At 37.9% G+C, this 26,227-nt stretch overlaps 1 protein-coding gene across 4 annotated transcripts; it reads left to right on the top strand.

Moving 5' to 3' along the window:
• Window positions 1-1,881: 1,881 nt before the first annotated feature.
• On the top strand, window positions 1,882-25,581 carry FEZ2 (fasciculation and elongation protein zeta 2). Of its 4 annotated transcripts, XM_031593153.2 has the most exons (9): window positions 1,882-2,178; window positions 3,408-3,516; window positions 6,243-6,359; window positions 7,646-7,790; window positions 10,591-10,859; window positions 12,169-12,249; window positions 17,185-17,260; window positions 20,169-20,234; window positions 24,552-25,581. In XM_031593153.2, the coding sequence occupies exons 1-9, from the start codon at window positions 1,949-1,951 to the stop codon at window positions 24,566-24,568; spliced, it is 1,110 nt and encodes a 369-aa protein (XP_031449013.1). In that variant the 5' UTR covers window positions 1,882-1,948; the 3' UTR covers window positions 24,569-25,581. The 4 variants fall into 4 exon arrangements, with proteins under 4 accessions (XP_031449013.1, XP_089991414.1, XP_089991415.1 ...); XM_031593162.2 differs by lacking the exon at window positions 12,169-12,249 and having other exon boundaries at window positions 1,884-2,178; XM_090135288.1 differs by lacking the exons at window positions 17,185-17,260; window positions 20,169-20,234; window positions 24,552-25,581 and adding an exon at window positions 12,980-13,232.
• The last annotated feature ends 646 nt before the right edge of the window (window positions 25,582-26,227 follow it).

The raw sequence follows: 26,227 nt of genomic DNA, 5'->3' as shown, positions 1-26,227 counted from the left end.
AGGGCTGTGGGATCACAGCTTTAAGGGCTTCATAGAATCATAGAATTGTCTGAGTTGGAAGGGACTCTTAAAGGCCATCTGGTCCAGCTCCCCTGCAGTGAACAAAGACACCTAGAGCTATATCAGGGTGCTCAGAGCCCCATCCAGCCTGACCTTGAATGTCTCCAGGGACAGGGCATCCATCTCTCTGGGCAACCTGTGCCAGTGCCTCACCACCCTAAAAATCATAGAATTATAGAATCACAGAATGGCTTGGGTTGGAAGGAACCACAAGGATCATCAAACTCCAACCCACTGCCGCAGGCAGGGCTGCCAACCTCAATATCTAATACGAGATCAGGCTGCCGGGGCCCCATCCAACCTGGTCTTTACCCTTACTGTAAAAAAAACGTATTACTTATGCCCAACCTAACACTGCCCTCTTTCAGTTTGAAACCACTTCCCCTTGTCCTGTCACAACAGGCCCTAATAAAGAGGCTGTCCCCTTCCTTCTTATAATCCCCCTTCAGATACTGAAAGGCCACTCTCAGGTGTCCCCAGAGCATCCTCTACTCCAGGCAGAACAGCTCCAGCTCTCTCAACCTGTCCTTATAGGGGAAATGTTCCATCCCTTAGATCATTCATTTACATATTTGCCTGATCTAACATTTTTGCTCCTTCCTGTGACCATGGAAGGCTGTTTTCTCGAGTAGTATCTTTAAATGCTGCCTGTGAAGAACTTGTTTTTTCATCTGCATAGAACAGGAAATAACTCTATGCTAATGTAAAAAATGATGGTGCATCCACGTTTGAACACTTGAAGCAGTCCTGGCCTCCTTTGCAGTACAATCAGTATCAGAAAAGATAACATTTGGAATGCCCATGTAAGACAGGGATGCTTTGTCTCTTTCTAAACACCAAGTGGGAAAAACGAAAAGAAACAAGGCTGAAAACAAATGAGAGAAGCTAAGCAGAGAAACCTAGAAACACAGAGTGATTGAGGTTGGAAAGAACATCAAGTCCAACCATCTGCCAAACCTACTGAGCCTCAACACTAAACCTTAGTGCTATATCCACACATCTCTTAAATACAGCCCATTCCTATGCTTGACCACCCTCACCATGAATAGATTCTTCCTGATATTCAACTTAAAAACCCTCCTCTGGTGCAACTTGAGGTCGTTGCCTCATGTCCCATCACTTGCCAGATGAGAAGAGGCCAACACCCTCCTCACTGCAAGCTCCTTTTAGGCAGCTGGAGGATCCAGGTCTTCTTTCTCTGAACAGCCCCAGTTCTCCCAGCTGCTCCTAAGTGCAGTTTTCCAGTCCCTTCGCCAGCTTCACTACTCTTCTCTGGACACATTTGACCCACTAGGTATCCCATAGTGAGGGGCTCAAAACTGAACGTGGCACGCTTGGACAACTCAGACATCGGGTTTGAATTCTGAGTGGTGCTGAGTGGAGCCGGGTGTCGGATGATCCTCGGTTGGACTCGATGATCCTTCTAGCTCGGGTTATCTGCGACTACTGCAGCCTCAGGCCTGCGGCTGTCACTTCGATTCAACAGCGCTGACAGAACTCCTTTAAAGCGCCTCTGCTTCCACCGCATCTAAGCGACGATGCGGGCACCTCAGGGAGCCGCCACTCCAGGGCAGGCAGCGGGGCACCGTGCGCGCCTCGAACCGAGCAGGGCTGAAGGGTCCCCGCCCGGAGCAGCCGGGAAGCCCGCCGGGCGGGTGCGGGCGGCTCCGGCCGTCCCAGCAGCGCCCCGCAGCTCCGCCGCCCGCAGTTTCCGTCTCGGCGGTGCCGGAGCGAAGGCACCGCCCACCGCGGCCGACGCCCCCGCGCTCCGCCCGCCCGTCACGCGCCCCGCCTCCCCTCCCCCCCCCAACCCCGCGGAGCCGCCGGGAGCGCGCAGCGCCCGGGGCCGTGACCGGGGGCGCGCAGCCCGGCGTCTCCGGCTGCGGCGATGGCGGCGGCGGCCTCGCAGCGAGACCCGGGGGACTGGCAGGACTTCTCGGGCTTCCAGCCCTCGGCGGGGAGCGCTCCCGAAACCGCCCGAGGCGACAAAGGCGGTTGGGATCTGGGAGCGAAGTTGTCCCTCTGCTTCGAGCCCCCCCCGGCCCGCGCTGCCGGTTGCGGCGAGAGCCGCGTTCCGCTGCGGCCCCTCACGGAGCAGAGCGCGCTGCAGGACGACGAGTGAGTGCAGGCCCGGGGAGAGGGGGAGCGGGCCGGCGGCGTTCCGGCCGGGTGGAGAGGCCCGGTCCGGCCGAGGGGGAACGGCGGGGGGCGCGGTGCCCGTCTGCGCTGCACCGCCGGGCCTGCGGGCGCGGGCCTAACGCTGCGCGCCGCTTTCGCCGGGTCCCCGGTTGGTCTGGCTTCTGGCCGAACGCAGTTTGGAATTAGGCGTGGGAAGTGTGGGAACGGCGCCTCCGAGTTTTGCAGCCGTGGTCGTTGCTTTCTCCCCTCAGCAACGGAGCGCTGTAGGCCTGTGCTGCCTTCCTGCTTTTAACTTCATTTTAAAAATTGCTGCACCTTATGGTGAATTGCACTCTCGGCTTACTTCATTAGGAGCACTGCGGTGTTTCTTTTACTTTGAGGTAACTCGGTTGGATGCCCTATCCCAAGAGAAGGGGCAAAAAAAGCCCCTCAGCGGATGCCTGGCTATCTGGTACCAGCAGGGAGGTCATCGCTGAGCCGTGAGTCAGAGGCATTGCTGAGTGCTGAGCCCTATGAGCCTGCCTATGCAGCCGCTCCAGGCACGCACCCACATTGCAGTGCTTCCAGGCAGTCCAACATCTGAACTGCTGTACCAGAGTGGGACTGCGTGTGCGAGCTGCTTGTGTGCAGAACTGTTTAAGATGAACTGTAAAGAAGAGTGGGGAGCTTTGGTCAGCGAGAGTACTGCTGGATAAAGCAGAATTCTTGTAACTTTGTTTTTCTGTGATAAATGGGGAAAAAAAAGCTGTATGAAAGCTAACTCAAGCTGTAAAAATAGAGGTTTGGCTCAGACGTTGCTGTCAGCCTCTGCTACTTCTTGACTGTAATCTGCAGGAGCCAAGGAAGACAGGAACAACTGTAGGAAAAGAATTTCTAGCTGATCTCAAGTTTCAATAGGGAAAGCCTTGCCCACTCCCCAGGAAGATTTTGAGTGGAGTTATATTATTAGCAATAAGGCTGTCTCTCTTTTTTTTTTTCTTACCTTGCTTTACTTTACTGCTCTGCTTAAATTTTGGATTTAAAATAATTGATGTTTATTAAAAAGAACTTGGCTTCTTGACTTCAGAGCATAATAAAAATATTGTCAGTAAATTGCAGGTGGATATTTAGGGAGGAAAATTGATACTCATAGGCAGAAAGATATTTCCATTACAGGTATGCTTACTGTGTTATGCTGTACTCTTTAATTCCTGTTTTCCTTTCTCCAGGATTTGGAATGCTTTGACTGATAATTATGGTAACGTAATGCCAGTTGACTGGAAATCTTCCCACACCAGAGCTTTGCACTTGCCAACTCTGAACCTTTCAGAAAAAGGGGTAAGTTCCAATCTACAGAAATACCCTTTTTGAATCTCTTACACACAGCAGGGAAATAAAGCAATTTGCCTTTATAAAAGGACTGTTGCTACTAAATAGATTAAAATATTTTGCTTGATATTAGACATGAGGCTGTTGAATATTAGACATGAGAAAAACGATGCTTGATGTATGTTTGCTCCTACTTGGGTTGGAGTGACGTGGGGTTAAATGGAGGCCTTTGGAGGCCAGTGCTACTTAGACCACGGCATGGTAGACAGTTGTCCAATGAAAGAGTTTTTATCTGAAGCACTTTCTCCTCTCTATTTCATTTTGAAGAATGTTCTGGGTAAGGGAGGAAAAAAAAAAAAAGAGTATTCTGATTTAGTAAATCTCAGATGCACTTTTTAAAAAGTTGATCTCGTTCCGCATTCATTTGGAGACTGAAGTGATCCTTTAATGGGAAAATTGACCAAGGAGAACAGAAATGCAACTTAGTTCTGTTTTAGTTTTCTTATTTAACAAATGAATAGTTTCCTAGGGAAGGAAAAGCTTCGGTGAGGTTTATGGAAGAGGTTGTCCTCTGAGCTTCTTACACGTGGATTAAAACACTTGAGGAAGAAAGCTAGGAGGAATTCTCATCTCTCAGGTCTTCTGAGGGAACAAGTTGTTTAAGCATGGTGAAGTTGGATTACGTTGTAAAAATATCTCTGTGTGTAACCTGAGAATAGATTAGTGCTTTGATTTCTGCCATCCATTAAGGAATCCATAGCTACTTTTTATGCTGACAAGAGCAGTGATTGTTCTAGAGAAAAAGGATAGCAGGAAAAAAAAAAAAACAACACATTTCACCATCTTCCCCTGCAGAGACTCTGTCTTTCTCAGTTGGAGTCTGATGATTCTCTCTTGATTTTTGACTTACGTATATTCTAGTTTTTATTAATAGGGTGCTCAGACTTTCTAAGTGATTTTAAAGTAATTAAATCCTTACATTTAAAGTTAAAAACAGTTGCAGCCCCCTGTGCTGTGTTCGTGTTTATGTGACTGAAACACTGGACTGGAAGGTTGATTTCTTAATAAGTAACCAGTTACAATATACAAATATTTAATGGAATTTTTGTAGGGAAATTATGAAGGAACTACATAAATATGAAGCTGTGTTGCTGGATTGTAAAGAATCTTAGGTATGCTGGAAGTAGAAAAGAAATCAGTTTATGAAATAAACATAGCTCAAGTTTTTTCAGCTTCCACTCCACCTGGCATGCCTTTGGATGTCTGAAGCCCATCTGTTTGGAGGCATACAGCACCATTTCTTTTCCTACTTCTCTGTTTCAGCAGTACTTCTGGATATGTGACAGCACATATGGACCAGCTAGTAGCTTGTTTTAACTTTCTTACAATGAATGCTAACAGCTAAGCAATGCTTCCTTGATGCGTTTGAAGCTAGTAATATGCCATTGGATTTGTGCTTGAGGTATTCCTCTTCCTCTTATAGGAGGTGAATGAGGTTGATTCATCAAATCTTTGTTGCTTCGACATCACAGATCTCTGATTACTTTTATGTAGCTCTGGCAGCAAAAGGGGAAGCTGGGAGGAAGTGTTGTGCACTGGTGCAAGGAACAGGGTTGCGTAATTGCTTTTATTATATTATTGTTAGATTACTTCTAGCTGCCTGAATTGATCTGTTCGGCAGGTACAACAGCTGAAGCTGCCAGTGCAAGGAGTGGGAATGTGAGGCCTGAAATGGGCACGCAGTGTGGCTGGGTGCACTGCCAGGTGGGCCTGTTGGTGTCAGCTGTGCTTTGGGCTGTTTTAATTGGTTTATTAGCCTAATGATCAGAATATATTCTGTGAGTCTCTTAAAACGTCATTTCTGGGGATGTGAGGAAGGAGGAGCTGACCTCCTTCTGGATGTGCTGTTATCCTTGCTTACCATCTCATAGATGTTGACCATTTCAGGACTGCAGACATGAACGAATGTCATAACTGAGATGTGTCTGTGTGGTGGGTGAGCAGATGTTCCAAGTGGAGGCCTGTGACTGCGTGGTTAGTCCAGATTGTGGAAAAAAGAGGACACTTGCCTTCTTATGTGTGAGGAAATATAATTTGTGTGTTTTCAGATGATTTTAGCTTTTCTAGGTTGTTTTGGCTGGAATGTGATAACAGACAAAATGCAGAAAAAGAATGTTATTTGTAAATGTTAAAATATTTGTAAATAAGCTATAATATGTCAGAGTATGAGAGTAAAATATACGTGACTGATGAAGGAGGGGACTTAAGGAAACATTCTAATTTTAGAACAACTTATTATGTTGCTTCCATTATGTGAAAAAGTAAAACTCAAAAAGCACACAAAATCACAGGTGTGTAACATTTATTCTACGTAGGTTTCCACTCCACGCTGAATAACGTCAGTCTTCTTTTAAGGCAACTGCCTGTTTTAAATATCTGCATTGGGCTGACAGCTTTCCCTACAGATATCTACGTGACATTGTGTATGTGGTCTTTAAATGCTGAGTTCTTCATCTTTCAAGAGTGACGCCTCTCTTAACTATTTCAGTGGTTAAGATGCTTCAGTTTCTGGGTGCTTGACAGCAAAAAGTGTTGATACCAGTACTGTGGGCAAGGAAAATAGAGTTTCACAAAGAAAGCATATTAGTTCCCCTTTTCTTTTCTTTATAATTTCTGTATATGTATCTTTATTTGTGTGTGTGTGTGTGTGTGTGTTCAATTTTCATGCTTTCTAGGTAAATGATAACTTAAACCTTGACCTGTCAGATGATGAAGAGTTGAGAGAACAGCTGGATATGCATTCCATAATTGTTTCCTGCATCAATGATGAACCACTGTTCACAGCAGAACAGGTACATTTTTCAGCACGGTGGTGATATTATAGTATTTTCTTTAGTATTTTCTTTTCATCTGTAATTATGTTGTATTCTTCTTCCTTGCTGTTTACAGGATAATGTGTGAGATATTATTCATATCATTCAGATTTGAAAAGGTACTTCACATGAGGTCAATATGATAGTCAGGGTCTTTGAAATCTTTATACCCTTCTTGTCATGAATAAGTCAGAAAAACTACTAAATTAAATACATGGGCTAAGAAGCCAAAACATTTTCTATATATTGAGATTACTGTAATGTTTGTACTTGCCCAGCTTGACAACGTGGGCATTCATATCTCCATATGGTTTTGTGGCTAGTGAGAATTCTCTGAAGTTTTTGCCTATATGAGAGCAAAATAACAGTTCTGCTAATAGGCATCTAAATTACTCGGTATCTAAAGGCTTCTTTTTCAGATCCATGGATTTATACTCTATTCAGAATTACTGTTTTGAGTAAAGTTAATGTCCATTCCACTTTAGAAAGCAAATGCAATATAATATATTCAGAATAATGTAATAGCAAAAAAAAAAAAAAAAAAAAAAGGTTGTAGTTTAGATGGCTCTGAAGAAATGATAGTACTGTTTTTTTCTGCTAATCGTGTCATGGGGATCTTCCATTCTGATCCAAGTGCCGGATTAACAGGAAGGTTTTGCTGTGTTAGCAGAGATATGGAGAAAAACATTCAGACTTAAAAGAGCTGAGAACACAGAATTCCATTCTCAGTAGATGATTTTGGGTAGTGTTTTCAAATGTCATCTTTGTTCTGTGTGCACTGAATTTTCTCTGTAAGTGGCATCCATAAAAGTACACAAGAGTTTTGCTGAGAGAAGTGTAGTGAAATTTGAGAGTATAAAAAAACCTCATTGACTTTGTTGCTGTTTTGCTTTTCCTTTGACTGAACCCTCCAGAAAAATATTCCAGCATACACTTCACTTCTCTTAAGCAGAGCTTTGTGTACCTTCGTGTGGAAATAGCTGTGTGGTTTCAACACACTGCTTGTATTGAGATCACCATACTGCTGCCAGAGTAGCTTAAAAAGATGCACTTATTCCCAAAGAGTAAGGATGGGGAGGAAACATCAGTGTGATTTTATTCATTCTCCTGAACCCAATCTCAGTATGAGTTTCACTTAGCAGCATCTGTGCTACTTGAAAGTAAATAACAACAATAAAAATAATAATTTCTAAATAGATTTGCTTCAAATTGCAACTGTGTCTCTTGCAGTGAGAGTTTTCATAAGGCTTGTATTTTTTTTGAAGGTGATTGAAGAAATAGAAGAAATGATGCAGGAATCTCCTGATCCCGAAGATGATGAAACACCTACTCAGTCCGATCGTCTCTCCATACTTTCCCAGGAAATTCAAACACTCAAGAGATCCAGTACAAACAACAGCTACGAGGAGAGTAAGTGCTGTTTATTTAGTATTTTGTTCTAAAAAATAGTTACTGAAAATGATTTACTCTTATTGAAATAGACTTGTTGAAAATAGTTTAATAGGTAAGCTTGTCACACGCTTCATTTATAGTGACTCCTCTTGTGAAATATCTGCATCCAGGAATATTTTGAAAATATTGGATTTCTCCCAAAAGGAGAGAGTAGATTTAGAACGTAAATAGAAGATGTATCTTTGTCAGCTTTCCTAACTTAGAATGAAAATGGAACTGATAGAACTTATGTGTTGGAGCTCAATTTGCTGTAATGAAATCCTTTCATAGATAATGGGATGCCTGTAATTTTTATTTATTAAATTATATATTCTGAAGTGAGGTGCTTTCTTAGGCCATTATACTGCTCCTGTTGAAGGAGATTAGCTAAAGCTCTTGAAAGCTATACAGTAGAAGAAGAAATGGGTTTTCTTTAGTACTGTTTCAGTCATTGCAACTAATCTTGATACACAGTAACACAAAAGTAAGGATACCGTTGCTTTTTTCCTATCTGGGGACCACAACGCTTTCCAGCTTTGCCATTCCCTTTCAAAAAACATGAAGAGGAAAAATACTTCCTCTTCTACTGCTCAGAGGAAATTATTTGCGCTTTTCTATATAAGAAGAGAAATTACATGTATAATTGAAGCAAAACATATTGATTTGCTTGTAAACATAAATCTAATTAATCAATTTCGTGATGGAAATTTGATTAATCTGCTAGTTTGTCAAATCTATACCTGAAAGTAATAGGAGTTTGGTGCTTTCTTTCTCATAGTCTGGGTCAGCAGTATAAATTCTACAGATGATTCAGAAAACCAGCTGACCTTTTGTGACATGCCTTACAGCTTCTGCTACATTTCAGATTTATGGAGGAGATTCCATTTTCATGGTTGGACTTGTAGCTGTCTTAACACATAAATTTCAGGAATGTGAAAGCATAGCATATCCTGCTCAGCAGGGCTTCCTGCTCTTCTGACAGTTCCATATGTCCTTAGGTTTGGAGCTAATCAAGCTTGCTTTGTATTTCATACCATATTTATTTTGTTTTGCCTCGGGAAAAGGAAAATAAATATCATCTTCTCTGCTGCATCTTTATGGATTAAAAATCAGCCTTGACCAGATAATTCCTCGAGTTACTTTCATCAGATAATTTAATTTTGCCTCACCAGTTCCTCAGAATCAGCTTTCACACCTTTCACTGTTTTATGGAAAGCTCCTGCTACCTTTTATTCATTTGCAAGGCTGCTTCCGAGTTCTGTCAGCATCTCTCTGAATTTGTTGAATTTTGCAGGTCGCAGGTTTTTCCTGGAAGCTTAGTCTGTCTTGTGTAGGACAAGGCAGAGGTATTAATCTTCAGGGCTATGAGCAAGAAATCAAAGCTTGTGTTTGCTTTTTTCTTGGATGGGAAATGTGTTGAATTGTTCAGTTCAATCTACTTGAAACTTAGAGCCTTTGCCATTCTGTACTGTGGTCTTACTCTACTGTTAGTCTTCTAGCAGAATTTAAGACCTAAGCTACTCTGAAAAAACTGAGGATCATTACCCTAAGGTTTAATTGCATTTTCTTTGGTAAGTGAGAGGGAGCTTTCCCAAATCAATCAATTTTCCCTGCTCTAATTTAAGAGAGAAATTCACCTACTACCTTTCGATGCTTCTGAGAGCTGTACTGTATTGTAGTTTGTGAATTTATCTGTATTTTTCAGCATTTGCCCATGAGTACTCTCCTATCTAACAGTTTACTATAGTAATGGAACATAACCAAATAATTACAAACACATATGCAGTGTATTTAAATGGATTGTGCTCTTCATTGTAATCAGGACTTCCTGTTTTTCAAATGCCAGTGAAAGTGATGTTCTTTGACATAGCATCTGGGACTTACTAGTTTAGGCATGCCAGATGTTATTTGGAGTTCTGAAAAGGAAAGCAGTCCTCAAAAAGCTTTCTCAGGTTGAGCTGAAGTGAGCCTCAGGAGATCCTTTGTGGTCATGACTCATTGTCTGTAGCAGTAGTACTTTTAAAATGTAAATCTGAAGAGTTGATTTAGTTTCTGAACTGTCATTTTTAAAGGCTTCTGGTGTAGGTTTGACCAATTTAGGCTCGTGCTTTTTTTCAAAACCATCAGTACTGACTTTTGCTTGAAAATGAGCCTATTGGATAGTTTTAATTCTAGGCATTTGTTTCAGACAATACTTTTGATTACAATCCCCAGACAAAGAAACTTGGAAGTTAGTGTCTTGGGTTTTTTTTCCCCTGTACTAAATGCATCTTATCATAAAAGCATGTTGTTGTTTTTATTAAGATGTGTGCATGCCTTGCCAATATCCCTTAGAGGATCCCCTCACTCAGAGCATGCGTAGTTACTGTAAGTGAAAAATCCAAGGATTTCAGCAATGCCAAAGTATTGACTGCTTTGCAAGAAAATATGAAGAAGTCGTCTTCTGAAGAGTGGGTGCAGGAGGAAAGTAATAGTTAACAAAGGTGCCAGTATTCCAAGTTTAGTGGTTATTTCAGCTTCTTTAACTGCAGCGTGCCCCTCGTATTAGTGGATTATATCAGATTTCTCAGAACTAAGCAGAAAGTTTAAAATTCACTTATTACTAATCTAGTTTCCTCTATGATGAACTAGTTCTTTTATGAATACTGATTTGTTCTGTGTAGTTTTAGAATGCATTTTGTTGTTTTGAAATAAGTCAGAGTATTGTTTTCAAGCCATCCTGCGCATATTCTCCTGCTTAGAATCTTGACTGATTGCTTTTTCTGTTAACTATTTACAGGAGTAAAAAGATTGTCTGTTGCTGAGTTAAATGAACTACTAGAAGAAATTGAGACTGCTATTAAGGATTATTCTGAGGAGCTGGTACAGCAGTTGGCACTGCGAGATGAGTTGGAGTTCGAGAAGGAAGTGAAAAACAGCTTCATTTCTGTCCTCATCGAAGTACAAAATAAACAGAGAGAGCACAAAGAAACAGCAAAGAAGAAAAAGAAGCTGAAAAATGGTAGTCCTCAGAATGGGAAGCAAGAAAGAGGACATATGCCTGGAACAGTAAGAATATATTTATAACTGTTGTTAAATTCAAAATATTTTTCATTCTTCTTTATGGAAAACTAATAGTCCTTGATTAGACCAAGATAAGTGGTACGTTCTCAGGTTTGGTTGCTTCAAGGTGTACATATCAGATTATTTCCTTAGATGAGTTGAACTGATTATCTCCCAGATAGACTGTAGGCTTAGTACGCGTGGTTCCTTTGAAAACAGCTTCCACTACCTATACAGATTTGGGAATGGTCAGTCAGAAACAAAGATACAAGTTTCTTCCTTCAATATTCTTTTTTTTTTTTTTTGGGAGAGTGTGTATATAAGTAGTATATTTGGTATTTGGATTACTTTGTGAAGAGTGAGCTTTTGTTAACAAAGTTAATTGCCTATTAGCTAAAACTATGCTGAAGTCTCATTTAAATACAAAACTTTAATAGGATTCTTTAATAGGATTTAATAGGAAATAGGATTGCATTTTCATATTCTAAGAAAATCAGTTCTTCTATAGATACATCATTTGAATTTGAACGAAAACAAGTTGTAATTCTTTGTCATTGATACAGACTTTGGGTAAGTCATTTTCTCATACTTCCAACACTTATTTCACAAGCACATAGAGTAATGAAAAATACTCAAGTCATGAAGATACCAGTTACTTTAAGCAGAATATCCTGGAAGACTCTAAATGGCTTTGGTAACATCTTTGTCTTTATTTACTGACCCTTTTGTGCTTTTGAAAGCAAATAAATCCAGTATTCCAGCACATTTTTCTCCTTTTCCCATAAATATATACATTTAGATAAGTGTGCTCAGGTGTGCACACCGTACTGCTTGCCCTCTGTCAGCAGCTTGGCAGTTTCTTTTTATGTTCTTGCCAGTTGCTGAGTTTTATGTTTAATCCTAAATGTCAAAATTGTTCCAGTTTCTTTTTTTAATCATCTTTTCCTGCAAGCAAAAAGCTTTAAAAAAGATTTGTACTGTGAACTAAACTTTAAGTGCTTAGTACGTTTAGAAATGAAATGGGAAACCTTAAAATATAAGTCTCAAAAGTACGAATTTTGGATCTGAAGTGTGAAAGATCTTGTTTAATTAAATTTTATGTAGATATACTGCTCAGCTGATACCGTAAGGTTTGCTTTTTATTCATGAAAACTTAGTGGATGAATGAAAGAAGTAGAAATGTGCTGAAATACGTCTTAGAGCTTGCCTTTGTCATTTGTCTTACTTTTATCGTTGTGATAAATGCTGATCAATGCTAGCCTTCTGAACTTTTCTCTGTCCATTTTTTTCTCTGCCATGTTTTCACTACCTTTAGCGCTTCAGCATGGAAGGGATCTCAAATGTCATACAGAATGGCTTCCGCCACACGTTTGGAAACTCGGGTGGAGAGAAACAGGTGCTGGGCTATCCTCTCTCTTTTCCTCATTCTTTGTCTGAACCTTTGATAGGAGCTGAGATCTTAAAAATTACCATTAGTTTAATATATATGCCACGACAGGAAAAAAAAAAAAAAAATAGGACAAAAATGTTAGCATCTGTAGTTTTTCTCTGCCTCAGGACTCCGATCAGCCTACCGTCTCTCCATCTTTTCTCAATGGGATGAGACAGTCAGGGCTCGATACCCTGATGCACTGAAATAATAGCTCTTGTTTCTTACCCCAGACTAAAAGTCTGATTTGACATAATGCGTGCTTTAGGTATGTTGCACGTCTGTGCAAATCAAATGTCCAACAGAAGAACATATACCGAATTTGACATTCCATTTTAGCTTTCAGCATTAAAGGACTTGAGGGATGTCTACAATGGAATTTTTTTTTCCTTTCTTCCAGTGGTCAGAACTGATATATCTTAAAAACTGAGTAGCATCTGCAAAATGCATGAACTTTATTATATGTCCTTCTGCCATTGAAAACTGCATGATGTTAAAAGCAGTGGAATATGTACAATGCAGATTACTGGGGTAACACAAAAGGGAAAGGCAGGTTTGTGTCTTTTCATTGACTGTTTAACTGTTGAAACTTATACACAGCCCAGCTTCAGTGGGCATCCCTGGAGAGGTTACATATACCTAAGAAACAAGATTTTTATTTTTTTATTCCAAAATAATACTTTGCTGTTTGTTTCAGAACTGTAGTATTATCATGAGGTTATATATCATGAGTTTACCCTCTTTCTCAAGCAAGGTATGTGTCTATGTGTTAATGAAGGCATAGATTCAGCTATTTGTCACTTGCTTTGTGGACCTTGAGCACGTGGCTAGACCTAACCCAATAGAATCTGTATTGCCTTACATTATCTCAACTTTCTTCAGTTACAGTACAGCTGTATGTTTTTGTTGCTATCTTTACCAGAAAATACTAACTAGTGCTGCTTTTAGCTGTTTCAAATACACAAATGGGCAGCTCAGACTTATTTTCTGTGTGTATGTTTATAAAAACACACCTTTTATTCTTGATTCTAATTGTAAGTAGCTTAGTCATTTACTTCCAATATCACTAACTGGATAACTTCCAGTGATTTTTTTCCTGTTAATTTAATAATGCTGTTCTTTATGATGATTGTATTTTTCCCCTGGTTTATCTTATACTATATTCTTGTTAGCTGGGATATATTTTATTTCCCTTTCTTGTATCTTAAAGTAAATCGTGAAAATAAGAAGCTTAAAATGAAAAAGAGGGAAGAAAGGAAGGTGTGATAGTACCTCTTTCTAAAGTAGTCCTGGAAGACCATTTTTCTGTGGCATTTGTTCAAAATCTGTTAACTGAAAGGATTTTTTTCTGTAAATGCCACCTAGGTAATGTTATAAAACTTTTCTTACAGTGTCAGTCCTATTGTGTTTTTCACTTGCTTGCTTTGCTCATTTTTCCTTTGTCATTTTACCCAACTCTGGATGTTCTTTTAAGACACTGATGTGTTCTTCTTACTGCAGCGAGTTAGAAAGCAGAATAAGTACTATCATTGTATACCCAGTGATAGTTGAGTTTAATCTAATTTTGCTTAGTGCTGCTCTCAGAACATTTATTTGAGTCTTTTTTCAGGGCATGTTGTGCTTATAAACTTAAGTTCAGGTATTTTTGTGTGGCTGAGAAGAGTTATGTAACTCCCTGGGGTTGTACTAAAGAAAAAAATGCAGGAGCAGACAATTTTTTGAATGCCTTACAAGGTTGAGGTTCATACTCATTCAATCACAGCGTAAAGTTTCTGACATGTTTGTTCAGTTCTTTCTAAACTCCTGTCGGTCATTAATTTCAGTGGTGTTTGCTGTCTTGACTATTTTCAGGATAGTGCTACTTTGAAAACTAGGTAGGTACTTTCCTTTTGAAAACTGTAATCCTTTTTTTTGTCTTTGAGGCATGAGTAAACACAATTTAGAATTTTTCAGTGTCTTCACTGATGGTAAAATTTAAAGTGAAGTTTCCAGTGGGAACCACCAGTTCCCATCTGATAATACAGCTGGGAAAATACAACACCAACAGCAGCATGAAAAGCATCAAAATGCTGTCAGTTCTTTCTGTGGTCTTATCTCCAGGAGGAATTGCAAGATATTTTCATTTCACTTATTATACATATCAAACACTTTGTATGACTACAAATTACAGTGGGGATTGCTGCTTATCATATTGTCAAATGTATGTCAAAAATGTACAGGTCGCAGTAGATTTAATGCTTGGGCATGTCAGTAAGCTATACTCAAATCATTTTCATAATGTGTTCTTCACAGAGTAATTCAGGGAATGAGTTTTATTAGGGCTATTATAGAGACTCACTGTTAACAGCAAAGCAGTGATGAGAAAAACAAGGTGATTTTTGGAAAGTAAGAAAACAATTACGTGGTTATTGTTTTTGTCTGTTTCATTATAAAGGGAAATTGGTAGATAGGTCTTATGGGGCAAGGAAAACAAGGAACATATATTTGGTCATTAAAGTGTATCTCAGTAATTTATTGTGTAGGTTGGTAAAAGGTAGAATGCCACTTGAATATTCTTAGGGGTGGAAAGAACAGCCTGAGATCTGATTTCTGAGTTAATAGATCTACTTTCATCTCTGACAAATGTAGATTTAACAGCCTTGTATCTAGCTATTGATTTTCTTAGTTTTAGGAATAATGCAAATCTCTGTGATACATCTGCTGGGGAAGAAATTGAAAATTGACTCATGGATGGCTTCTTTGGAAGCACTGCCTGCTTTCTTCTTCTGTGTTAAGTGGACGTGAGGAAAATGCTGAAATAATAGGGAGGGAGTAGAGCGCCCCATCTTTGCTCAAGGTTTTGGTGAGGTGTCAGTACGTCCCCTACAATGTTCTTTTAAATTATACAGAATTGAGTCTGTCTGGCTTTTAAGCATAAAGACATAAGTTGCATCATCTCACTCTAATCATGGCAATGGTTATAGCTGGCTTTGGCAACACCAGCTCTTCTTCTGCGAAGTAAACTTCTTCACCAGAGTCTGAGTTACAGTTGACTCTTGCTGAAGTGTTGGCACCACTACAGAAGAAGACACAGTGCAGAATGTACAAGGGCTGTTCTGCAACTGATGCCTCCTATTTTATTATGTTGACCTGTGACATCAGAGGTGGATGTTGGTGGTATGGCAGTAGAGGCTGAGCATTCCCACCTATATTCTGTTACATTCTGTGTGACAGATGACAGCAGAAAGGAAGTGTAACAGGATGGCATCTGATATGGAAGTGTGCATGAAGCAAAGGGGTGAAATTGAGTTACTCTGTACGGGGGAAAAAATGGCACCCATTGGCATTCATCAGTGGTTGCTGAACATTTATGGAGACCAAACAGTGGATGTGAGCACAATGAAGTGGTGGGTGGTACGTTTCATTAGTGGTGACAATGATGCGAAGACAAGCCATGTTCTGGGCAGACATGCAGATATTTACAAGCGTGGCATACAGGTTCTTGTTCATAGCTGGTGAAAATGCGTAGCTAATTGTGGTGACTTTATTGAGGGATAGTATTTTGTTGCTGAGAATTTGCTCTCAAGTAGTGATATTGTGCTCTTTTTTTCTGTTGTAGTTTCCATGGAAATAAATATGAAATTATTTTTGAAGTGACCTTTTCTGTCATTGTTGTGTGAAGAGCTACAATCTCTGACGTTGAATGTGAAATGGAATGTTGATTCATCTAATACCCTATGCATAATTACCACAAAAAAATATTTCAAATAAATTCTTAAAAATGGAATTCAGGGAGATCTCAGGAAGCTATTTCATTAGGAAAAATCCCAGTGATTTTTAATTTATGTAATAAGTCTTAGAGCAACAGGGATGCTTCAAGAGCGTGAAAGCTCCAGGTAATAAAATCCTGAAAGATTTAAGACTTTTTTTTTTTTTTTGGAAAAGCAAATAATGAAAGATTTCAACGAAGAGTAAATAATAAAGCAAATGTAGAGTTGGTTTGAAATGATCTATCAGCATACTTGACTAGTAAAATTGAAAGTTCAAATTTAAGTGCAAGTGATGGGTTCATGTTTGATTAGGTTTCTTTGTTCCTTTTGGTTGGAAGCGTTACAGGGTCAGAAGGGGAAAGCTGTCTGTTTTCATTTTCACCCAACTGTAGGGCAGTCTAATTTTCTTTGTATAGATCACCGTCAGAGATGGGAATGGGCAGTACTCTTTGATCTACCAAGATCTTTGGAATGTTTTGTGCACTTAGAAGGAGTTCAGCAGTCACTGGGAAAATGCCATGGCTGTTCTAAAATGTTTCTAACACAATATATGGCCAAATTTTCTAAATAATTGTTAGTACATTTATACAAACCTGAACATCTTATTTCACGCGCCTCTCACAGCCTGCATCAGATGTGTTCTGCAATCCTTTAAAGGCTGAGTAATATCAGTTTCCCAAATGATTTGAGAGAAACATAAATAAGAATTGTTTATCTGGGAATATATTTACCAGATAGTGAGATGGTTGTTCTAGCTTTTGCTTCACTGTAAGAAGTACTTAAAATATATGAAGGACTTGTTCTTGACATCTGGAAAGTGGAGAGATTTTAGATTTTACTACTGCCACGCTTAGGCTCTGAGAAAGAATACCAGACTATTTATGACTTCCATTTTTTGTCATCTTGTTTGTTTGTTAGTGTTTTGCTGCATGAGTTTTAAAGAGATGTTTACGTAATTTGGAAAAAAAAATAGTTTCTGTAATAATAGCTTTTAGGTGTGAGAAGTAGAATCTTAATCACTTGTGAAATACGATTTTTGAAAAGCTGTTATTCCTGGCTAGCAAGTTTAATAGCTACAGTGTTCACAAAAAGAATCCAGGTAACATACATGGTGTTAAAAGATTGCAAAGTAACTCTGTTTTTTATTTGACAGTATTTAACAACCGTCATTCCTTATGAGAAGAAAAATGGACCCCCATCTGTTGAAGATCTTCAAACATTAACCAAAAGTAAGTGTAAAGGTGTTTCCCCAGCTCATTCCTGTCCTCCTTGGGTGGCAGTGGTTGCTCGAACCAATGATTCATACTTACGTGGTTGTCTATTTCTGTCTCACTCTATAATTTATGTAATGTGTTTTTGACCTCCTCTTCTGAGGTTTTGAGTCCTTGCAGAATATTCATTTTCTAGTTGCTGTCTGAAACTCTGGAGTCTAAAAACCTGCATCAGGAAACAAAGATCTTCATACTGTTTCCATGAGTGGAGACTTAGAGCAATACTGTGTGTCACGGAATAGTCAATGATGTATCTGTCTGTGCTGCCTTTTAGTACCTGAAATACCTCCTTTTGTTCAAATTTGCTGTGCCTTACTGATGTTCCTGTAACGACTTACAGAAATTGAAATGAATGCAGAAACAAAGAAGATTGTCTCATTGTACTTGGTTGCCTCTAAAATTGCCTTTCTCTTTCTGTTGGTGATTTTGGGTTTTGTTTGTTTTGTTTTGTTTTTGTTAATAAATTTCAGTAATTATGGCATGTAAACTAAACCTGAGTTTTTACAGTGTTCTAAATTCTCCTTCTTATTTTCTTAGGCCAGATCTTTAAAATTATTTTTAAGTTCAAAGTCCTCTGTGTTATACTCAAATTTGCATGACAATTAAGGTTGCATCTTAAAAAAAATTAAATACTAATTATTAGGGTGATAAAGCAGCAAATCTCAGGTAATCAGTGGCATCTCCTCTTTTTTGAGATTTATCGGAACAGTCTGATAATAGATGGTAAAAAGCCTTGATGCATTTGATAGAATCATGGAATGGTTTAGGTTGGAAGGGACTTCAAAGATCGTCTAGTCCCCTCACCCTGCCATGGGCTGGGACATCGTTCAATTAATGGAATGATAGAATCACAGAATGGCTGGGTTAAAAAGGACCTTAAAGATCATCTAGGTTCAATCCCCATGCTCTTAGCAGGGTTACCAACCACTAGACCAGACTGCCCAGAGTACATCCAGTTGATTAGTTTGACCCACGATTGATCATATTACAGTGCAGTGCTTGGAGTTTAACAATGCCTAAGGTGTTTTCCAACTGCACATCTGTTATTCCACAGGTGGCTAAAGAATAATGGCAGGCTGGTTGTTTGCTTTCCTGGAAAGAGAAAATAAACATCAGACAAATTCTGAAGTAATGAAATGTTTAAATGGAAGTTAGATTCCTAATGTCATTCTGCTGTAAGCATTATATTTCACATTTTATTTTCAGTCCATCAGAGTAATGTTACCCTCTTGTCGTATTTAAATTTTGCTTGAAAGTATTAACAAAAACTTGATATTAAGAGAGAGATAAAAGCCTCCTGAAAATGGCTTATATTGTTTTAATGGTTTCCTGACAAAATGTCTTGTTTTAAAAAAAAAAAAAAAGCATTCTGAAGAGTATTAACAGTATGGCCTTCTGTAGGCCAATCAGACAGGCTGGTTGGAACTTGACCCTGTGACTCAGTTGCAGATTCCTGACTCCCTCTTTTGCTGTTGCTAACACAGATCTTAGAGAAAGATGGAGGATTTTTTTTTGAGGGGGGGGGTTCTTTTTCCCCAGAAGCTTTGTATTATTCTATAGTTATGAGCACTCATGTCTTCTTCAACATAAAAGTTGAAATAAGATACTTATATTTGAAGTTCAGTGTGATACAAGAAATTTGGAGCTTATGAAATAATGCTGTTCTGTACTAATTCCGTGCGTGTAATTGTTTCAATTGAGCCAAGAGCACTTCATGAAGAATTATCATTAGTTTTGTTTATGGAATAACAGACAAGCTTATATGTGTCAGGTTGCTTAATTTTGCACCATTTTAATTTTTAAAAATACCATAAACAAGCTGTAAAAATTCCTGACATTCCATTGCATACATGCTTATGTACTTATCTCTAAACATAAGAATGTTGCACATGAATTTTGAATCTTTTCCCTATTGATTAGAATGATTAATATTAAACTTTAAATATAAGAAGTCCTGGAATAGATGATCATTTTTATTCAATCATTTACAGCATCACATATCTGGAAAAGTAACATCATTACATGATTTCAGTTGAAGATGAAAAAAGACAAGTACTGAGGCATGCTTTTCTTACCTGTTAGTATATTTCACTTTTGGATGTGGTGACTTTGGCAAGGCTTGTCATGGTAAAAATATGCCTGGAGAAGGGCAAAAAAGCTGTGAGGGGACGGAGCACAAGCCTTAGGAGGAGCAGCTGAGGAAGCTGAGATTGTTCAGTCTGGAGAAGAGGAGGCTCAGGGAGGAAGACCTTATCACTCTCTCAACTTCCTGAAAGGAGTTGTGCTGAGGTGTTGGTTGGCCTCTTCTCCCATGTAACAATGAGGCCATTAAATTTGCACCAAGGGAGGTTTAGGTTGGATGTTAGGAAAAATTTCTTCTCAAGTGAGGCAGTGGCACAGGCTGTCTGGGGAGGTGTGCAGTCACTGTCCCTGGAGGTGTTCAAGAGACCTGTGGATGTGGCACTGAGGGACATGGTCAGTGGGCATGGTGAATTTGTACTGGTGGTTGGACAAGATGATCTTAGCAGTCTTTTCCAACCTTAGTGATGTGATTTATTTATTTATTTATTTATTTATTGCTGTCATTGATGATGACATCTTACTGTAAATGATTAGCCACGTACAATGGGTCTCTTGCATCTGCCTACTGTGGAGTACAGTGAGAATTATACAAATGAAGGGTGAAGATACTACATATGCCTTCTTGTGTTTCTTGTACTCCAGTTAAGGGTTTTCTTGTTAGTGATATGTAATATCCCTATGAATAGTAGAAATAGCTTTGTTTGTTTTTTTCCCTAAGTTTTGTCTTTAGTTTATGACTAAATGTCTGAAGTGCTTGTTTGTTTGTTTTGTTTCCACACTTTAGTCCTTCATGCCATGAAAGAAGATAGCGAGAAAGTGCCAAGTTTGTTAACAGACTATATTTTAAAGGGTGAGTATGTTTCCTAGTAAAGATAACTTTTTTTAATTTTATATTAACATGCTGAATATAAAAGATGTATTTGTAAAGAGTAGTTTTGCAGCATTCATGAGTTATGTTAGCCTTTTATTGCAGAAGTCTTTCATTCATTCAGGGGCTTGTGAACATATAGTTCATAATACAAGACAATTTTTTTTTTGTGATAATACAGTGTAGTGAAGTGTGTATGTATATTCACATAGCTGAATGACATCAGTGAGAGCAGAGCAGGCTGGGTTACAAAGTTAAATGGGTGTAGTTCATTTTCATGTTACAAGGTTTTCAGAATCAGAACTCAAACTACTTAGTATTTGCAAAATGAAGTGCTTAAAACTTTGTATAAAAATGTGTTACCTTCTAATCTGTATTATTTATTTTACATTTATTTCTCGTACCTTCATCTTTTACCTGTAGTTTGTGTACTAATCATTTATTTTCCAGTCTTATTAGCAGAATGGGAGACTTTGAAAATCACTGCTAGCTTTAATTTTAAGTTGTTCCAGGTAGTTTCCAGATTGTTAAATTGCTTCTAAACACTTCTTTGGCTTTGTTTTTGCCCACATCTTAAAAACACTTATGTTATTGCTTAAGTCTTGGCATATATATCGTCCTCACTTCTTTAGTGTTTAAACATTCATCAAACTCCCAAAATCAGAACTAGCAGGTGTACTAAAGGAATGATGGATGCCGTTTTATTTGTCACTCAAATGTAGGTTATATTCAGCTGCTCAGCTTTAAGTTTTCAAGCTTCACAGTTTTTATCTGTCCTTTTCGTATCAAGTTTTCCAAGTCTTGCTATTTTTTATTTTTTTTATTTCAAATACAGTCATCTGACTACTACTGTGGTTTTGGGTTTTGTTTTTTTGTTGTTGTTGTTTTTAAGATTTTCGTATTTCTTACACAGATTCTAACCATTCTTCTCATAGAGATCTGAATACTTCCAAATTATAGTTGTAGATGAAAGTTAGCATGCTTTTGCTTCAGAAAAACTGATAAGAGAACCACACAGCATTCTAGAAGCTTCAACATACATCTGTTCAAAGAGGCTCATTTCTGATTTTCATGTAGCATTGCAGAACTGCCACATACAATAAGACTACAGAGCTCTTTTAGTTGGTTCCTTTGATTGCTCCACTGTTTACTTACCCTTTCTGAAAATTTTCCTTACGTTAGACAGATATATTTGCTCATGAGCTGAGAGCCACTTAAGCTTAAGATCAAAGGGTTTTTAATGGTGATGGCACTGTTTAGTTTTATGAAGCAGAATTTTCAATCCAAGACAATTAACTGTTGTCAGTAAAAAAAAAAAAAAAAGCTGTTTGCTTTTTGTCATGATGCATCTGGTAGAAACTGTATGGATTGTTCTTTACAATGTCTAAAACTAAAGGGGAGACATAACTATTGAGAAAAGTTTTTACATTACTTGAATGCTGAGAAGAAGCATCCTGACTGCTGAGGGAAACTGGAATCTTCTGCGCAGAACTTTTTTATAAGATATACAGATTAGCTGAACATATGACAGGATGATCTAAGAATCTCTGAGGTTCCCTCCTACCTCTTTTCTGCATGCTCGTGACTCCAGAGTCACCAGGAATGTTCTACCAGCTAGTTGCACAATTATGAAGATATCGTGCTTGCATTAAATGTGTTGGATCAAACAGTTCTTCATAAACTTTCAGGGAAGCATTGTGCCTCTTATTGTATAAGACTTATTATGGGAGTTTAAGGGATAACCTCTGTCTCACCTTTCTCATACCAAAAGGAAGAGATATTTCCCTTCAGATATCATGGTTTCTATGGTTCATGGAATTAAGAAATCATGAACTAAGGATTTCTTACTCTTCTGTGGATCTGTTTGCACAATATTCAAGCTGATCAGCATGGAATTTCACTCTGTCACTGTATCCCTAACTGAGTTTCACCTTGCTATATTTAGATTGTGCTAAATATTTATAGCTCATAAGCCAGCATTACACTGTAATGTAGATATTGTCAGCTACCACTCAAGATTTGCTTTCATTGTTTAGAATCGAGTTGAAGAAAAAGTATCAGTGAAAAGTGATTTTAATGATTTCTATAGTATTATTGGTATACTGTAATGGAACAGAAAGTTTTGTGAGCCTGGAAAGTTAATAGAACTCTAAGACCAAGCAATAAGTGTTTATTTTAAAGCAAGTCCTGCTGCTTCTGTTCTGACAGAAACAGAAAGAAAGTGAAATATGTTTGTATCTTCTCTGAACTTCATAGTGCTTGGTAGAAATGCCGCTATTTTGAATATCTTGAACTAAATGCCAAAATTAATTGTAAAGCTCGTGAAAGACTTAATTTGGATCATGTAGGAAGACACCACCAACCCCACCATATGTATCATCTAATACTTGATATATTCATTTAATGATGATTGAGTAACTTTCTTTTGGCAAGGCAATTTAGTCAAGAGCTGGAGCATAGGGCTAGAACTTGAAGGAGAGTTGTATGACTAGATCTCCAAATGACACGTGTTACCATGGATCGTTCCTATGGTTTTTACATAACTTATGTAAAAGTGTCAACAAACACATCTGAAATGCTGTCAGGAGAAATCTCAGAGCACTGCTCTGCAGATGCAGTATAATAAAGAAATGAAAAAGGCCAACGCAACTCAGAGCTCTCACAGGGGTTTGCACAGACATCTTTCTTTTTATGTCAGGAGAAAAGAAAGCTCCCTATGTATTTCTGAACAGGATTACTAGTTTTCTTATGGTATTTTTTGGTTTTGTTTTTTACTTGGGAAAAAAAAATTCTCATTTTCCAATTCCTGTTACCTCAAAAATGTTTCAAAAAATAATATATATTTTATTTTGTCCTCATACATGATTCCCTCTTATGCATGATGATAAGAACAAACAGTATGGGGGTAACCTGCGAGGGAGGAGTAAACAGCAAATTTAAAGTAGTAGCTGAGGAAGGCTTGGTGGGAAGTAGACTTAGCCAGTTTTACAGTCACAGGAAGTGAGGAGAAATAATTAAAGAAGTCTGCAGGAAGCTAACGTTTCTTAATTCAGATATTTAAGAAGCAAAACAATACATTTTGTGTGCATAGAATCAAAATTTTTAGGAATGGTTTGTCTGGTATCATGTTTCACTTGTTATTTCAGGATTATTGATTTTATTTCATTTTTTACAAAATATGGAGATTTAATTTCAGTTGGATAACTGTTGGATAGAATATATTACTGGTAGTACAGTACAGAAATTGAATACATCATTCACTGCAAGACTGTTTTTTTCCTCAATTCCAGTATAAGCATGATATGTAAATAACTCTGACATTTTTAAAGCATAATTGCTAGGTCTGTGTATGTGTGTATGTACGTACTTCTAGATAAAACAAATGTTTTTGACATCAGATGTATCCGGACAGCAAGCTGTTTTAAAACGTGTTACTAAGCTCTGTGCTCTTGTCCAATTGTTCTTAAACAGTGATTGTGACATAAAAATATAGTGCTAAAAACTTACGTACTACGTATTACCACTGAATAAAGTAGATGAAATATGTATAGTGTTATTTTCTCTTGGGATTTTTTTCTGAATGTAGATGTCATAAAAGTAGAAATAATTTTCATCTTGCAGCTTGTTTTCCAACTAGTTATCTGATCTTTTAGGCATCTGATAAAGGCTAAACAAACAACAAAATTTTTTATTAATGAAGCAAGTTCTTAACCCTTACTCTACTAATAAGATATGCATTTAACATAACAAGAATATTCATCTTCTTGTCTTTGAAGTCTTTGTTTGATTGTCACAGCTGACTTCTCTATTTGCTTTTGTGTTGTGCTAGCATTGGTTTGAAAGCTGGATTGCTCCGAGGTTTGTCTTGTATGTGAAACAGGAATGAGAAACATGTGAAGGACATGTCTTGTCTTCCCACTGTCTGTGATTCAAGTACACACGCCAGATTTAGAAAGTAGAATTAGAATCCCAAATTTTCAGTGCATATTTTAATACATAATTGCATGTGTCACCTTTTAGTTAGCATTCTGTTCTCTAATATAGCACCACATAAAGCACTGTTTAAGACATGACCTTTAGTTAACTCATTTCTGGATAATGTTAGTTAAAGATAGTGGGTTGTGTCATTTAATCTTCTTTTGAGGAGAAGATAATTGCGAGTTTCAAATGATTTCTAGATTTTGCTGTGTTACTGATAGGGTAGAATTCAAGATTTAATTATTTCTAGTATAAACAATACATTTTTATAAAGAATAACTTCACTGATGTTTATTCAGTTATCTTTGTGGTCTCTTACAGTTCTGTGTCCTACATGAAGAGGGCTGCCTTTCAGAATTAACCGTGTTCCTTCCTATGCTGAGAAGCTTTCCATGGAAATAACTCATAGTATTTTCTTCCATTTGGTACTATACCTAAACCAGTACCCATTTACCTCCTTTGTGTGTGCGTGGATTTTCTGATCCTACATTAAGTCTTCTGGGCATGACAACTCCTCCATTTTAACCTAATAGTGCAATGAACTGGAGCAGGGAACAAAAACTGTACAGTTTTACTCGCATTGTTCTGGCTTTTTAAAGTCTCTTTTTACACTGTATAGCATGTAAATCCTCCTGCACATTTTGTTGTGGGAAGGAAAAGTAAACTTTGAATTGTGTAAATAACATAAGCCTAACTGTAAGGAATCCATATTTAAAACATCCTTAGTTCCTATAGCAAAAATGTAAAAAGAATTGTCATTGTACAGACCCGACAAAACGATTCAGATGAGTTTTTCAGGAAGCACTCTGGGACAGTGCTGGTGGACATTTGCTTTCAACGGTTCTTTTAAACATTAACTTTGAGCTATACAACAGTAATGTTCACAGAGTGAACAAATTCTTATTCTTTAATGGTTTGGCATAAGTAATTAGTGTGTTACTTATCTTTGTTATCTAACATAAACATCAGAGTAATGTAATTTTTCATATTTAATTGCTGTTTTTATTTTAATTGTTAATGTTCATGTGGCTCAGATATTCTCTCATATTGCTGCTATAATTTTACTGGTTTTAATACATGTTTGATCTTAATGAATATGATTAAGTATATAAACATTTTGAAAGGCTATATCTTTTTAAAAATACATGTACAGTTTGGAAAAAACTTGCACCTGGGTTCCAAGTTAGTATTATATCGAGACTTTGGTCATTGCGTATTTCTGAACTTTACTACAAATCTTTCTTGTATGCTCTGTGATGATGTATCTGCATTCAAACAGATGAGAATGTATTTTGCAAATCCTGTAAAAGAAACATACCCTGTGATCTCCATATTAAATATTTGCCACAAATCATTTTGCTAGTCTTAAAATTTACATTAGAAAATAAGGAATACTAGTAGAATCATAGGAGTTTTTTCTAGGCTGAATTTCTATTAATTCTATACCAGATTTTAATTCTCTATATGTAAAAACAACTGGCAGATAAGATTCTAAAGAAACAAATGTCTTTTGTTTCAAAATTGTTTAAAGTGCTTCATTTTGATCAGCTGAAAGAAAAAGGAAGTTTGAAAACTTTTTTTTAAAAAAGTTCTCATAATGCTTTGACTTTTTTCCTACATACCTCAGCATTTTCTTCTGTGCCTCTATTGCTGAACTTTTCTGAGCTTAAAGATCTTTCATCCCTCCTCCCCTCCTTTCTCAGCACCTGACAGCCATCAGATATTTACATGAGATACTCATCAGGAATAAGAGACCTGCTGCGTAAGTATGTTATAGTTGGGGAAGGGATTTTTGTTGTTATACTTGGTTAGTGGTTCCTATAACAAGCAAGAGACCATTTATTTCTTTAGCTGATGTGTTAAAAGGTCATTATAGCATGTTTTTCTATAAAAATGCTTACTTTTTATTATTGATAACTGGAAATTAACCAAGGGATGGAGATGACCCCATTTTGTTATTTCTTTTTTAAAATGGTGAAACTCGTTTTGTGTCCAGA

This window comes from Phasianus colchicus, chromosome 2 (assembly GCF_987193195.1).
Source record: "Phasianus colchicus chromosome 2, bPhaCol1.hap1.1, whole genome shotgun sequence".
NCBI classification, from domain to species: domain Eukaryota; kingdom Metazoa; phylum Chordata; class Aves; order Galliformes; family Phasianidae; genus Phasianus; species Phasianus colchicus.
The sequence above is the reverse complement of the archived record's forward strand: the minus strand, read 5'-3'. Positions and strand labels throughout refer to the sequence as shown.